This window comes from Mytilus californianus, unplaced genomic scaffold, assembly GCF_021869535.1.
Source record: "Mytilus californianus isolate M0D057914Y unplaced genomic scaffold, xbMytCali1.0.p SCAF_2, whole genome shotgun sequence".
In the NCBI taxonomy this organism is placed as follows: Eukaryota; Metazoa; Mollusca; class Bivalvia; order Mytilida; family Mytilidae; genus Mytilus; species Mytilus californianus.
The window spans coordinates 111,943,269-111,961,154 of NW_026262668.1; the positions used below are offsets into that span (position 1 = coordinate 111,943,269).

A 17,886-nucleotide genomic window follows, 5' to 3' on the forward strand; every position below is an offset into this window, starting at 1 on the left:
TATGTAATTAATTGAAATTACTTCCTAGAAATTCAAATGAAATATCAAGATTGTTACATTACTCTAACTGTAGTGTTAACAAAATCATAAATTGCAAAAACAGATTCTTGAATATATTTAAATATAATATGTCCAACCATCATATTATCCATAGCACTAAATTTGTGGTCTTTTGTTGGAGTCTCCATCTGAGGTGTCATTCCCGGACCCATGGGTCCACCCATTGTTGTTGTTACTTGGTTCTGTGAATTAGGAACCTGGAATGTTGCAGGCTGAAAGAAAAGCAAAAGTTACATTTACGTACTGTTGATAAAAAGGAACAGCAAGTCTATTGCTAAAACACTCAAATCACTAAAACTTGCATCTTATTTTATTAGCAATTAAGATTTTACTAAATAATGTACAGGACTATAGTAAATTGATGACCGACATCTATGTAGGAAGAATTTTTTTTAACTACAGAATGTTTAATGTTTACATTTACACAATTCTACGATCGAAAAACCAGTAATTACTTCTTTAGAAAATAAATATTTTTGTCCCAATTTGGCCTTTACAGGCCTTCCTCAGTGAGTTATATATGAATAAATTGATATTCTTATCATCAATTATAAGTATAATGCGTTTTATATAAAAGATGTCATCATACAGAAATCCGGTCAGTTGTCAGTGATTCCTGCTTGAAGTCCTCACATTATCTGGTCATTCAAAAATCAGGTCACTTGACAGCAATGTTCAGTCCCCTGCTGATGCACATATTTTATCTTTCAAAAGGCAACAACTACAATATATTTTTTATGGTTCTTTTCAACTTTTTCACAAAGATAGCTTACAAAGCAAATACATTGATCAGTGCTGATTTTCAAAGACGATCTAGCCATTGCTGATATAAACCTTGTTATATATATTTGATAAAAATCTGTAAAGAATTATATGCTTGAGGGCACTTACAATGCAATTTTCCATATACACATGTAATTTATCAAGGGGCATAACTCCTTAAAAATAGTTAATCAGCACTAATTTTCACTCATCAAAACAATTCTGATATAACCTTATATATAAATTTCATAAAAATCTGTGTGAGAGCGCTAACAAGCTAATAAGTGCAGACGGAAGGATCCCTGGTATGTCTATGTCCTTTGCAACATGTTAAAGCATTGGAAAAATATGTGGTCAAAGTGATATTAGCCAGTTGAAAGGGATTCCTGAAAGTGGTAACAAGACCATACCAAAACAAAGAGAAAACTGATAAATCTTGGCAATGCAAAACCATTGTTTATAGTCAGACAATGACATTTAAGACAATCTGTTGAGGACAATAAGTGTCAGCATTATATCATGGTCAAACAATGAGTGATAATAATAGATAACAGGTGATAAATCTAACAACTGACCATATTATCACCTTTAATCTTATATTACAAAGTCCAGTCATAACTCATCATACATGTAGGAGGGAATACCAAGTGATTTCTAACACTAAGAAACAAACTTTTACTTGTAAACAACCTTCAAGTATTGTAAATTCAGAAATTATTGCAAGGTTTTTATTAATGCGACTCCTTGAGTATCGCAAAATTAAAAACTTGCATTCTGATATCTGTTATGTATATCTGTACAAAGCTTTTCCTAAAATCACAATAATTAAACTCGCATGTTTGTTCATTCTCAAAAAATCGCATACAATAATAATTTCTGAATTTACAGTATCAAATTTCTGGTGTCATACAAAATTTTCTTAAATTATAAGAAAATAAATGGTCTTATTATGAGAGAAGTTACAGGTTAATTTATTTGTTTAGGTTGAGAAAAGTATAGAGCAATTCGAAGATGTCTATAATGTCAAAACTAAAGTGTATTCAGTTATATAAGAATTTTTACAGAAAGGCCTGGGCCTCCTTGCCTCCCCCTGGGCTCCGTCTATTTTGTATCAACTTCTCATCAAACCTTTACAAAAAAAAAAATCTAAATTGTTTATAAAGAGATTTTCATGCAGACCCTCTAAGAAATACCAAAAGAATGAAGAATAGAGATGAATGTCATAGTAAATCACAATGAACATTTTTCCATGTTGTAAAATGCCTGAGTGGAATTTGATGAAATCAACCACAATATATCATATTTATACAGACATAAACAACTGATAAACCATATTGATGTAAATCCACACTTAAGTTTGACCTTATCATTCATCACTACACTATAAAAAGGGAGGAAAAAAGTTTCAAATAAAAATAAATGATTTTTTTTCAAACCATATTCTTACTGACAGATACTGACAAAACCAAAGAAATATAACATCTAAAAATTACTCAGGTCAAAGAAAAAACATGGTTAGGCAAAACAAAAAGAGAAATCTGATTTACACAAGGTTAGTCCTTCCTTCAGTGTAACTGCCACCACACATGTACAATACTTTGGCCTAGTCATTGCATGTTATACTCATTAGATCTGCATGATATAAGCCTGTCAGTTAGTGCAATATCATAGCCAGGCTTTAATTTGTCAGTCAAGCACAAAATCAAGACTAGATCTGGAGTGATATTGGAACTGTTTTTGTTTTTGTTTTTTTTAATTTAAAACCTTTACAAATGCAGGTAAGCTAGTTGATCTGAAAGACCCCACACACTCCTAATGAAAGCAGCTGTCTTAAATCTGTTTGGTGTAACCTTACAAAACTAATAAATACAGAAACAAAGAGTTGAAAATAAAGTCATGGAAATAGAAACAGGTGAGACAAAACTATTACTTACTGGCATTAATTACCGGTCTTAAATCTTATGTCAAATGAATGATGATCCTATTGCTATTGAAGTTAATTAAAAGCCCAAAATTCCAGGAGCACAAAAAATGTGCCTGAAGAGTTGCAATTAGAGCCTAATAGCAATATAGTAATTGTAGTTTCTCAACTTGAATTAATTTGGAAATATGGTTAACAACCCAGGCTTATTCAGATAATCTTGGGGTCACACCCCTTAAAATATGGAATTTTTTTTTAAGAAGAAACAAAGTGGGCAATGAAAATAACAAAGTCAAAGAAAAGACAGACAAGGCCATAGCTAAAAGAAACAATACAAGCAAAATCCACAAAACAATGCATAGAAAACTATAGACTGAACAACAAAATCCTTGCTAAAAACTGGGAGTACACTCAGGTACTCCATAGGGTTAGCAGTTCCTTCTAACTAGTGACACCTACTGTAAATTCAGAAATTATTGGGTGAATTTATTATTGCGATTTTTGGAGAATGGACAAAAATGCAAGATTTTTTTGCGATTTCGGGAAAAGCTGCATACAAATATTTGTATCAGATATCAGAATGCAAATTCTTATTATTGCGATAATCACCACATTGCACTATCCTCGCGATAATTTCTGAATTTACAAATGCAAATTCTTATTATTGCGATAATCACCACGTTGCACTATCCTCCAATAATTTCTGAATTTACAGTATCTGATTACATTCTACTCAGGGCTGACAAATCAGTTAATTATAAGGTTTTGTTTCACAGCAGATTATCCTGGCATGTCAATTCTCTGAAACATTACTGAATGTGAAGTTTGAAATGAAAAAAACAAACTGCTTTCAGGATAAAGGATACATGACAATGACTGGTACATCAAACAAATATTTAAAACAAAGATAAAACTCAGAAACATTTAGCAAATTTTTACAAAAGTAGTTTCTAATTGTCATTGAGGCAGCATTTGTTTCAAATTGAAACCCCAACTAGGTATTCTACTAATCATTACATCACTATCAAAACCAATCTTTTTATCTGGTAATTCAATTTATTAAACTACATGTCAAATGGGAAGATCTTTTTTCTAAAAACTTACTTTCTTTAATATCTTGAGTAATAAGAACGAGGAAAAAAAGTGTGGAAAGCTGATTTGCCGGACTGACGGATGGACAGACGGACAGATGGACAGAGTGCAAACCTAAAGTCCCCTTCGACTTCGTTGGTAGGGGACTAATAAGTAACTATTATTAACTCAAAAAAGAAAATGATTTCTCATGGGTTGTATATTTCATTGTGACAAAAAAAAATATTACAAAATAAAAATGTAAATGGCAATGATTGCTGGGAAACACATTTAATACATTGTATGTTTTTTCCTTTAGAAAAGTCAATATATAGATTGAAAATATAAATTTAAATTTGGTATGTATTTTATACCTAATACTTGACAGAATATCAATGTTTAATTGTGCAAGATACATTTTGAGAGGCCTTATCATCAAGTCATAATGATATTAGTAAAAACACATGGCTGTCTGATTAACCAAACATTCCTCCCTTATAACTCACCACAAATTAAACACAATTTTCATTATAATTCTTATAGACTTTGATTTTTTTTTTAAACAAATTGCTCCTTCTGTCCCTAAATAACTCAAATTAATTGTGTATGGGACTGTGTTTAGTGCCTTAATTCCTTTATTATATACTTCTGAATTATGAGGGCTTTTGAAACTTTTTATATACCTTTAATATGATTTATTCCTTGATCTCAAATTCTTTATTTCAGGTAATAAACTTTGATAACACAGGAAAATATAATACATATGATAGAATTTATCAAAGTAACTTGAGAAAATGAAATATTAAATGAAAACCCAATACACAATGTAAAATGTGTATTTTAGAATGAATCATCCAGCTGTAATTTTATCATCTGATTAAACGTTTTAATGACTTTGTATAAATCTGTATAGTAGCCAAGGCCTTGTTATCAAATTCCTTACATTCCCAGGGAGGGGCTGAGAGTTGTTTGTCAAACAATAAACGATCTACTTGGTCAGTAGTCGGGTCAGTGAATCACAATAGCCAGGCGGAGAACCTATCACTTGAGGACCACCCATTTTGAGTATTGGTAATACATGGAGATGGTATCTCGCCAAACTTTAGTTATTCAATCTACCTTCATATTCAGTTTGATCGACAAGTTGACAAAAACAGCTCAGCCAGGCATACTGAGAGCAGATACTTTTATTTTTGACACCACCAAGTAGTTCAAAGCTTTTAATGAATAAAAATGTAGGTTTCCTGGATGTGGGAGCCAGGTGTGACTTGAATGTACTTACTTCTTTTAAGTAAAATTTTGTGTAATATCAACAAAGACTTTACCAATGAAACAAGAGTTTGGTAGAGCATGATGAAGGTGACATATGAAAGATTAAACAAATCAGGAGTATTATTAATTTAAAAAATTATACTATATACTAGCTTCTTTTGTATTATCAAAATTTCATTACTATTTTAGCTGCACATGGCCAAACAATGGCCAGCTTGGGTTTATGCCATCACTTTGTTTCTGTCTTGTTATTCCCCATCATAAAGCCTTTTCTCAGATTTCATACTTCTCTAGATGCACCAAGTTTTATGATTATAGGTCATTTGATTCTAGAGAGAACTGAGAAATAAAGATGAAGCTTAAAAGCTTAAAGCCAATGAAACAGTGAATAAAATGCTCCGCAGGGCGCAGCTTGATACGACCGCAGAGGTCGAACCCTGAACAGTTGGGGCAAGTATGGACACAACATTCAAGCTTGATACAGCTTTGCATTTGGATTGTGATTAAATATTTGACACAGCATAGGTTTCTGACAGAGAATGAATGTGGTCTAAGAACTTAAAAATTTTAAAATGGACATTCACCTATTATGGTCCAATATCCAAAATCTAAATACATGGTTAGATTCAGCATATCAAAGAACCCCATATATTCAATTTTTGTTGAAATCAAACAAAGTTTAATTTTGGACCCCGATTTGGACCAACTTGAAAACTGGGCCCATAATCAAAAATCTAAATACATGTTTAGATTCAGCATATCAAAGAACCCTAAGAATTCAATTTTTGATAAAATCAAACTAAGTTTAATTTTGGACCCTTTGGACCATAATGTAGACCAATTTGAAAACGGAACCAAAAATTAAGAATCTAAATACACTGTTAGATTCGGCATATCAAAGAACCCCAATAATTCAATTTTTGATGAAATCAATCACAAAGTTTAATTTTGGACCCTTTGGACCTCAATGTGGACCAATTTAAAAACAGGGCCCAAAATCCAAAAACTTAATACACGGTTAGATTCAGCATATTAAAGAACCCCAAGAATTCAAGAATAAAACCCCATTGAAATTGGTCAAGAAATAGGCAATTTATACGAAGTATCTTCTTTTGCACAATACTGTGCAATTGAATATTTCTTGCTATTGCGCAATACTGTACAATTGACAATTTCTTGCTATTGCGCAATATTGTGCTATTGGATATTTCTTGCTATTGCGCAATACTGTGCAATTGAAGATTTCTTGCTATTGCGCAATACTGTGCAATTGAAGATTTCTTGCTATTGTGCAATACTGTGCAATTGAAATTTTCTTGCTATTGCACAATACTTATTATATAATAATTTACACATCCTGTTTGGTGTGTATCTCCTACCATATCATTATTATTTGCTTTTAAATATAAATCAGAAATAACCAACTTAAAATGGAAAATTTTAAAAGAAAAAAAAAGGAAAAAAAAAAAAAATCCCCCCCAAAATTTTTTGAACCCCCTTATGATTCATCACCCCCAAACTCAATCCCAGCCTTCCCTTTGTGGTATGGTACCTTGCAGTACAATTTCAGAGAGATCCATACACTTGAACACAAGTTATTGTCTGGAAACTAGAAAAATGCTTGTTTTTTTGCCCCTTTTTGGTCCCAAATTCCTAAACATCTAGGGCAATTACCCCCAAACTCAAACCCAGCTTTCCCTTTGTGATATGGAAACTTGTAGTTCAATTTCAGAAAGATCCATACACTTACACACAAGTTATTATCATGAAACTAGAAAAATGCTTGTTTTTTGCCCCTTTTTTTGGCCCCCAATTCCTAAAATTTTGAGGCAAATACCCCCAAAATCAATCCCAGCATTCCCTTTGTGATATGGAACCTTGTGGTACAATGTCAGAGAGATCCATACACTAACACACAAGTTATGTCTGGAAGTTACAAAAATGCTTATTTTTGGCCCCTTATTCCTTAATTGTTGGTACCATAACCCCCAAAATCAATCCCAACCTTTCTTTTGTGGTAATGAACCTTATGGTAAAATTTCATGGAGATCCATTCACTTAAACTAAAGTTAGAGTGCGAAAACCAATGTGTCTTCGGACGACGCCGGACGACGCCAGAGGACGACGACGACGCCAACGTCATACCAATATACGACCAAAAAATTTTTAATTTTTGCGGTCGTATAAAAACAGTTCATATGACCTTTATTTTATGGCATAGCATTAGTCTATCCAAGATCAGCATCTGGAAGCATATTTGCAATTGTAAATTATTCACCAGATTTACCACAGGTCTTCACATTGCCCTTTAAAAAATTTATTACAATGATTTCAGTGTTGATTTTGAATATAAACTTTACTATTCAGAAATACTGAAAAAAATCTTGGAGGATCTAAGTACACATAAGTCCACAAGATCAAAAAGTCATTGTAAGGATTGATTGATTGATTGCTGGTGAATTTCTTCTCAGAATCACAGAAGGCTATGGACATTAAATAGATGATATAACATAAAAATAGGAGGGATAATGGACAATTTTGATTGACACAGTTAATTTTTGGCGAGTTTGGTTAGGTATAATGTATCCTCAACATAGGCTCTGTTTGAAGAAACTACTGTATCATAAAACTACAAATAATGATTTTATTCTGAAGAGAGTTATTGCATACATGGAAGATAAACAGAATTATTCCAGTGTCTAAATCATACATGAGGCAACACAGTAATCTATTCATATTTTGCAAGGAAAATTATGGAACATATTGGTCCATTTAACAAGTTCTGTAAGATGAGGCACTTAGCGAACACAACTTCAAATTGTTTTAATGGTCCCAATATTTACCCATATACCCCTCCAGGTCACAGCATCACCTATTTAAGTTGATGGTCTTTTTGGACAAATAAACTTTTGCTTAGGTAGTTCAATAATATTATGAAGAAGAACATTGGTTGTTTTCCATCAAGAAATAGCATGCATTATCAAGAAATAGCATGCATTGTCTTGGTAAGCATACCCCCTACCCCCACCCCCCATCCCCCCTTTTTCATAATTCAATACATCAGAAAAGGGAAGTAGGTGCTTGACAGATCCAAAAATTGTTCACATGTAACAACTCATCACTGAAGCTACTGACCAGATATGAAGTCACTCTATGCAACAGTTACTGAGAAATGTGTGATGAAAATATTTGAAAAATTTTGAAAAATTCAAAGTATCAGCAAACAGAAAGTAGTTGTCCGACAGATCTGAAAGGCGCTCCAACAATTAAACATCACTTTCAAGCTGCAGTCATTCTGATCATTACTTCCTGAGAGAAAAGTTATAAAAAAAAATGTGTTAGATGAACGGAAAGACAATATGGACAAAAAGGGTTTCCTTCCAAAAAATATAGGGTTGGTCGATTGGAAATCCTTTTTTTTTTTATTTTTTGGTCTAAATCTGGAAAATTCACAGTCTGGTATTAACATACGCAAACATGAAAATACCCTATTTGTAGTTTGTCAATGAACGGAGTTGTGATTTTAACACGTTTTTGTCATTTCTGTCCAGTATTTTGATGAAATAATTTAGCAGTTGTAACAACTAATATCTTGATAAATAAAAGTATGATCACTGAAGCATGGTATTTGGGTCGCATCATCGTTTGGATCTTTTATTTTGATGGCTCTTTTGTGATACATGAATCAATTCTTAAATGGCCACGTTTGTTTAATATCATCAATGGATTTGAATGTAATGTCACAATATTAAGACGAGTTTTTGATCTATGACCCATATATACCATCTGTACATGGCATAATACAGTCCCATAAGAAGTTTCCTGTGTCCTATTAATATAAATTTTTATAAGAAGCAAGATGATATTCCTTAAGTTAATGTTGATAAGGGTCTAACTTAATATACCATTTAGATTTTTTTCTATGTTTTTTTTTTTATTTCTACAAACCTTTATCACACTGTTTCTAACTGATCTGTCAAATTTTTCACAGAATTCTTCAATTGCACTTAAAGATTTCGATGTACTCTTTGTATGCTTATCCTGTTCTTGACGAGATCGAATTTTCTCTGAAAAAGTAAATTAGAAATAAAAGTGATCTTAATCATAGTGAATTAAAAAAAACTTTCATAATAATCAATTCTCATCTACATACATGCACTAAAGCACTATTAGAGATCAATTAAATAACAATAAAATATCTTTTAATCAAAATTTTCATATTTTGTTTTCTGTGCCTTATATAGAATGCCTATTACCTATAACCAGGTGAAAAGTTTTACAATCAATGAGTATATTGTGGAAACGTACTCAAGCAATCGCTAGCGGCAACAACATATCCCATGTTTACATGTGCAAATTGATGAAAATCGTTTTGAAACAACAGCAAATTACATTTAAAACCTCAACAGAAAAAAAATCAATGGGTTATTGCAAGTGAGGAATTATTGCTATATTATGTAGTCTCATTTAAAGTAAGAGAAGGTGGAAAACATAAAGAATAAGAGTAAAACTATTGTCGGCATCAAATACTAAGTACATAGTTCAACTGATCAAGAAAACTTAACCAGCATGCACAAATTCATTAAAACAGTATTACATTTACATTTCTTGACAAAAATATCCAATGACTTCACATGAAAGGATGGCTGGACAATTTATCTTGCATATTAATTTAAATAGAAAGCTTTGCACATGTGGGTGGTGTCACCAAATACAGGAAGTTTAGTCACCTATGTTGCTCCAAACAGTGTATGTAAATTGTATGCAATTCCTTCATGTCCTTAGTATTTGTCGTGCTTCCTTTCACTGATTTAATAGAGATAATTTTGATCAGAAACCACTGGTCTACACTGCAGCATTGTTAAAATGTCAAGTAAGAATCAATTGGAATGAACTGAGAGTTGATAATTTATATCAACTTCATTGAAAGTATCCATTATGCATCAAACTAAAATTTCCATATGATGAGCATTTTTTAACATCTTTTTGTCTTAACTTCCACAACCTATGGTTTATATTTCCATATTATGCATAATGATACCAGCAATCTGAGTGCATTTAGTATTTATGAATATCAGCAGCCAATTAAGTTTGCAAATTAAGATATTAAATGAAATGTCCTACAGTTTTCTTTTCCTTTAGTTAACATTCTTTTCCCTATGTCCCACAGGTTTTTAACTTAACATATTGTAAATATATTCTGTAATTTATATGTATTAAAGTGCAATGGGTTTATAAATCTAAAATCAGTTTTCGAATTTAACATGTATTTCTGAAAATTTCAGTCTTGTGTCTATTGTTAAACTTTAAATACAATATATCTTTTTACATAAAGTAAAAGTTCTTCAAATATAATACTTACTAAAAATAAAAAAGTTACCATGAATATTTACATTTTAGTAGCCTAACTTCATTTGACATATCAAATAATCATTTTTATTTGAAAAGGGGAATGAGATGAAAGAGGGACAGGACCTAAATTTGGGTCATGACATATTTTTGAAAAGTTGAATTATTGTCACATAGGGAATAATTTGTGACAAAGCACCTCAATAATCAAACTGGTTGAGTAATCTAATTACAGCAAACAGTAAAGGAGTTGTACTACTTACAAGGTTGATACCATATAATGATTTGATTTATTTTTAGATGTGTACAGGTAAATGCTTTTATTTTTTCTTCAAGATATCAGAACACAGTTATTTTTATTTCAGTCAAACCTACATATGGTACAACCTTACTGTATGGTTTCAATTAAATCCATTTGAAGACTTGGGAAGACTTGAAATTAACAGGTATCATATGATGAAGAAAGTATATCTGCAAGTCAATTAAGAGATTTCCCTTTTATAATGTTTGACTGGATAAGTTAGGTGAACAAGACATTTTCTATACATTCCCTCCCCTTCCCCATAGGCATACCCCCATACAAAGCATCCAGTATTATAATTATGTCCTATGCCAGATGCAGCATGATACAAGCACAAAGATTGCCTGAAAATGATTAGCATTCACCAAAAGTCAATACTGTCATCGTTCAGTATAAAAATTGGAAAAGAGGTAGGGGATTCCAGAACAATTTAAAAAATAACTTTAAAAGTAACATCAAAATTGGATAGCCATATAACATGTTTAAATTTGGTGGTTAGTATTAGGTTTTTGTGATGTTTTTATAAATCAAACATAGTTGACCTCTTACTTATAAAAATAAAAAAAATGACCTTATCATTAATCCTAGTCATTGACTAAAAATTGAAATTGAGGTCAAGGTCAGAAGAACCCATAAAGGCCTTACCATCATATATCCACTAAACAGTTAGTCTATTACTAATATCTGAGAACTGACCTGATAAAAAAAATCTTAAATGACCAAAAACCATGAAATTAAGGTCAAGGTCACAGTCTTTCAGACCATCAAGTTAACCTTTAGTAATTAATTTTTTATTGATAATGTACACCTTGTAGTCATTATATACACCAAATATAGAGGACCAAATACTTACAGTATCTGAGAAACTGACCTAATCATGAAAATTTGTTTTCAGCTAAAATTTTGAAATATTCAATCTAACACGTTTTACCATCAACCAAAATAGATGAATTTATGATGTGTTCTAATCATTGCTGAAAGATTTCATTTAGGCTGCTGCCATAAAAGTATAAAACAAAATTAAATAGTATTGTTTTCCTATAAAACTCAATTCTTTTTTTGTAATCTTACCTATTAAACAATGATGAGCATATTTTAAGGCATCCATGATGACACTTTCCACTGCATAGTTATTTTGATACTGTCCTGATGGTGGATTCCTATGTAAAAAGTTTTGTAATAATTTGTCAAAATCTGCCGGTAAATTACTTATCAACTGATATGGAAAATGTGGTGATGCAAAGTTCATGTCTGCTATAATCAAATCCCGTAGTAATGGAAAGAGAGGGTGTGATCTGAAGGCACTAGAGCGATCGGTTATTAAATGCTGTATAAAACTTTGTTGTGATGACAACATTGGTGGACGGTGTGGTGACCCTGTTTTACAACTCTGACAGTTTGGTATAGTACAGGGCATCGGAGGACCTCCTCCTTGCATAGGATTCTGTCCATGTGTTTGCATGTCTGGCACTGGCATCCCAGACATACCAGGATGTGATCCTTTTGGATTCATCCCTGGTTGCGGTTGTGGTGTCTGAGGAGCAGAGCCTCCCCAGTTTGGCTGACACAAATTTTGAGCACTATTATTTTGTTGAGGTTCTGATGGGAACATCCCACTGTTCATATTAGCACCTTGCATTCGATTATATTGTGGTTGATCAAAGTCATTACCCATATTGCCTTGTCGCATAATCTGTGGTTGCTGTCCATTCATATGCATTTGTTGGGACATATGATGTTGATTGAAATCATCATCTTGGAAACCCGAATTACAGTTCTGTCCCATCATTCCTCCTTGTGGGTTACCATGAGGGTTACCCATCATTTTAGGTCCTGTATTCATCATACTACAACTATTATTCATATTCTGCCCTTGATGGCCAAATTGATTATCACAGAAGTTCATATTGCTCATTTCATTTTGTTTGTAACCTTTGTTTCTCTGCATAGAACCATACATTTGTTGCTGAGCATTCATCTGCTGCATATTACATGAATTTTGTTCATTAAAATGTCTTAATGGCTGCATTCCCATTGGGGCTCCACCCGAACAAGACGAAAAATCTGGCTCTTGCATTGGGTGATTTTGCATAGAACTATTGTAATTATTTATAAACATATTATTCTGATTATTGTCCACATCAAACATATCCCCTGCTTTGCTATGAGGATATTCAAAAGTCTGGGCTGGTGCCATTGGATTATCCCCACTCCCTGGTCGACTATTACTACCACGGGGATAGTTCAAATTATATGGAGCAATGTCAGGTTTCATGCTTGATGACAGACGTGGTAATATTTTGGACGGAAGATTTCTTTGGTTTTCTATAAGATCACAGTCAGGTATATTTGTATCATAAGGATTGTAACCCCCTAAAGCTTCTGATGAATGCTGTTGTTGCAATACTGGACGTTCACAGTCCCCTGCAAAATGAACACTTTTTTGATCCGGTAATGATGCTGAGCGATGAATTGCAGTCATTGAAGATGATGCAGATGCTGATGACTGAACAGAAGAACCATAACTTCTAACACTTCCAGTATCAGCTGAGAAATAACCATTGTCCATCGGAGATTCTCTGTGTCTTGAATACTGCTGTGTTTGTGGCGGGAATCGCATGTTTCCATTTAAAGCACATGCTTGATTCATCTGATTTGGCTGTTGAGGCACATGATTTTGTTGAATTTTACCAGGCCACTGCTGATGCATGTTTTGAACATTAACATTAGGTGGCGCTGGTCGACCTAGTCTTTGGTAATTATATGCACCTGATGAAGATTGATTCCCTCGTTGCATACATTTTTGGGCAACCTGCTGTTGTGAAGTAGCCTGACTGTATGGAGGAGGTTGCTTTTGTGGGGTTGATGTCGAAGGCTGTGGTGAAAATGGACCTTGTGTACTTGAAATACTTGGTGATGCAATACTTTGTGAATTTGATGAAGGCCGACGAGGTGTTGGAGGAGTAGGTGGAGCTTTGAAAACATCATTAGGTGGCTTTATTCTAACAGGACTTGATGGACCTGAAGTAGACACATGAAATCGCTTTGCTACAGGACTACTTGAACCACTTGATGTTGCAACTGTACCATTTGTACTTGAAGCCTGAGAGTATGTTGTAGTGGGACTACCACAAGTCTTTGATCTATTTGTAATTTCAGCACTAAAGGTTGTTTTGTTTGAAGGTATGGCAAAAGTCACAGAGCTGGGTACTGCACATGGAGCTGAACTGACGTTAGCTAATGTGTTTTTAATGGCTTCTGGGGTCATGTACATGTGTGGATCAACCATGTCCTGTTCCATTAAGAACTCAACAAAATCTAACTCCATCCCCTCCTTCATTCCAATATCCTCACATATCTCCTCCAAGAGTTCATTTGGTAATCGGTCATCATCCATGTCTTGTTTGACAGGTGGTGGAGAAACAGGAGGGGATGCTAAGATGTCTGCATTATCCATGTCATCCTGAGAGTGCACACTGGATGCCCCAGGACTAACAGGGGCCTGTCTGTACTCCATTAGCTGAATAAAAAAAAAAAAAAATTTTAGTGCAGTCATTGTTGCTTTTTACTTATTATAAAACACCCATGCAACCACGCATCCTATATTGCCCAATAGGACCCAGCACTATCTTAGTGTTTCGGCAGTTAAAGGTTGGGAAGGTCATCCTAAGATGCATTGCTTTCATATAATCAAATATGAAAATTATTCATGTATATATATATATATTGATATATTTCAATAAATTGTTGTCAAATCCTATCCCAGCACCCCAACTCCATAGATCACAAGATGTTTCAAACATATATTTAGACCAAATATTTCAATAAATCGTATATATATATATTATATATAGATCTGATTCTTTACTTCTTCCCCGAGCAGGGATGGAACCTGTACTTTTTACTTCTCATACATATATTTAGAAAGAAAGATGGATAGATACAAAAATATAGTTATAGATACTTCAAATGAACTTAACAAACTGTTAAAACATTTTTCAAACAATTATAATGGTTTTAAACTTATATTCATCATTCCCCCAATAATCATTTTGACACTTTAGCTATAAAAATATAGATCAATATTAATTCACAGTATTCCACTAATCTAATGATCACAAAAAAAATGAAAATTTTCAAACCTACCTCAGTATACTGATAAAAGCTAGATCCATCATAGAATCAACAAAATCATTTTTATATATATAATCCAATCCTTTAACACTTAACAACATGTTTATTCTACTTTTAATTGCAAAATTTTTCACTTGTAAAAGTGTACCACATATTATCAAAATGGCCTTTTTTGTTGGATACAAGTCAACCATTCACTTGTACAAATCATGTATCCTTTAAAAAAATATAATATAAATCTCACTAAATCCTCATCAATTTAGCCAATTAAATCTTCTTACAAGTTACAGATATCAACCATCTATAAATATTCATGCAAATAGGATTTTTTTTTACTGGTAAGACAGTGTATTTTACACACTACTAAAACAGTATGTAGAACTTTCAAAACTTTCCTCTATCAGTATAAAATCTGGGTCAAAAACAGCAAATGAAATAAATTCCTTTAATCTTAGTTTGTGTATTTGGTACATCTCAAGAGAATCTACCTGTCTCCAGTTTACAGGTAAAATCTTTACGCTGATAACATAGGTCGACCTATACAATGAATGAGTCGGCCTTTGTGTGAAATATTGCCCTCGGTGATATTAATTTGCTTAGTCCATTTATCGCTATTCACCTAATGACAAGTGCCCCTCCTCTCTCGTTCATTCATAAAATTACAATGAATACATTCCACGATAAAACGGCTCTTTAAAAGTTTTAAAGAACTTCAATTTAAAATTTTACTTTCTTTTCAGCTAAATAAAATTGAAATGAACGAAATGAAAATTTAAGTTTCCAGTTCAAAATTTAAATTTTATTAGAGCTGTAAAAAAAAAAAAAAATTTGTGCTTAAAAAAAAACCCACCTATGGATACTATTTGAATAGAGAACCATGTCAATTATAAATGTCCTTTAAGCTGGAGGTTGTTGGGTTTATCATTTCAAAGTATTTTATGTAAATTGTCCAAATTAATTTAATTCAGGGTAATCATAAGTTTGTTTTAGATTTTATTCAGCTTTTCCCCCAAAACATATAAATCCCTACAAAGTCATGAATGGTTACTTGACAATCATACATTATACATTAGACTACGTATATATAATACAAAGAAGAATAAACTTGCTTTGTGTAGAATATGTATACTATCACCAACACTCTGAGCAAAAAAATGGCCTAGACCTTTAGGTTTTTAAAAACTTGGTGCCTAATATAGATGCCATCTCAATTTAGTTAATTCTACCTGACAGATCACTGCAAAACTAAATGTCCATTTGTAGCCAATACCAGTATTTCCTATAGCATTTGTAGCCAATACCAGTATTTCCTATAGCATTTGTAGCCAATACCAGTATTTCCTATAGCATTTGTAGCCAATACCAGTATTTCCTATAGCTTCATTTTTTTTGTTATTCCTTATTATTCATGACCAGCAGTTTACTTCACAGGTGACAATTTTAATGCAGCTTACCTCAACTGCTACAGAAACCACAGTTTTACCTTAAGAGAGGACAACTTATCAAAAGGAAGGAAGTCCTTAGAAACAATTACATAACACTTGTAACAATTGGTTATATTATCAAAGTTGGGCTCTTTTTAGTTTTTAGTTTTCATTGTTTTTTTTTTATTTTTTCAAAGTTTTATTTCTTGTTTGAGTATTTTTCCCCCTTAAAATGTGATCTGATCCAAACCATTAAGAAAAGTACTTATATCTGTGACACAAGTGTACTTAACTTGTCAATACATAACATAATTCTTCAGGATTTTACACCTTATAGGATGTCAAAATTTACCCTACTGTCTGTAGCAAGAAGAAAAAGAAAGGAAAAAGAAAACGAAAAAAATACAAACTAAAGCAAAATATACTAAATGAAAAGGCCTAAGCCAAAAACTGCTCGAATCACATATTTCAATTTAATTTTTTTCCGTATATAAACAAATAAATGCATTTTGCTTGTTTAGGTGTTGGAAAACTGAAAACACAATCAAACGATAGTTCAGGAATCACTGCAGCTAGTGAATTTAACTTTTTATTTATCTATTTTTTTGGTTGGGCAAGCAGTTTTGTTTCCCTGCATCTGTGTAGCAAAGAAGGTTAATGGTTGTACAATGGTTTACAGGGACTGTCCTGAACTGGGGTGTCTATTAAACATACATATTATGACAGTTGTATTTGGTACCATCCACCATCAATCAACACTAATACACACACAGAGACCATGACCTTTTTCTGACAGGTTCAGTCATATTGTAAATATTTAGACCATAATTTCTTCTCATTTTTTCACATCTTTCTATTTTTTATTAACTTCTAGTTTAACTACACTCTGAACCATAAGCAAAATATATCAAACTAAACAAAACCAGTCTTCTGTTAATGGGTTTTTCACCATAAATAAATTTACTTTGAAGATGAACACCATGATGCCATAAATGTAATTGGATATTCAGCATTTATTATGCTTAAGTAGCAGCTTATAATACCATGAAATAAGGTTAAATTGCTGCAACAATCCTCTTCCTAAATATAGAAATCGATCATTTTGCTTAACCATAATATTATGGTATAAATAAGATACACCTTACCAGGCCAACACCCTCTTAGTGTATATAAAACATAAAGTTTCTTCATAATACTTTTAGACATGAGGAGGACTGAAATGATGGCTGAACTTATTTGTTCTTGTTTATACAAATAAATCTATATAGAAATTGGTGCATGGTTGCTGAACTCATTATTTTTAGTATCTGCTGCTCATTGGAGACCTATAAAAGTGGTCTAAGGGTCTGATGAAAGTGCTATACATGTACAGAATATTAAGAACTTCCTATTAATTATTATCATACATGTATGTACTGTTTACTGTGTTTATGACTGTCAGTCTTCTATGTTGTATGCCCCCTCTGTAAACCCATTGATTCTACTTCACTGCTGACATTCATACAAAACATTTTCTTTTCAATTTTCCTTTTTGCAAATTAATACTATGAAAGTTGAATATCTTTAGTCACATTTATAAAGTTAGTTTGAAG

General features: G+C 32.6%; 1 protein-coding gene across 4 annotated transcripts in view; it reads right to left on the bottom strand.

Annotated features, from left to right (window-relative positions):
* LOC127728574 (myb-like protein AA) overlaps positions 1 to 17,886 on the bottom strand; it is an 82,775-nt gene that overhangs the window by 6,894 nt on the left and 57,995 nt on the right. For 3 of the 4 annotated variants that reach the window (XR_007994190.1, XM_052236050.1, XM_052236051.1), the window contains exons 3-5: positions 11,808 to 14,256; positions 9,035 to 9,153; positions 138 to 272 (exon numbers count right to left, since the gene is read on the bottom strand). Coding sequence is in view for 3 of the 4 variants with exons in the window: in XM_052236050.1 (XP_052092010.1) it covers positions 138 to 272; positions 9,035 to 9,153; positions 11,808 to 14,256 (2,703 nt within the window). In the remaining variant the exon portion in view is untranslated. Of the gene's footprint in view, positions 1 to 137; positions 273 to 9,034; positions 9,154 to 11,807; positions 14,257 to 14,882; positions 15,565 to 17,886 lie in introns of those variants that run through there. The other variant, XM_052236052.1, reaches the window with a different exon arrangement.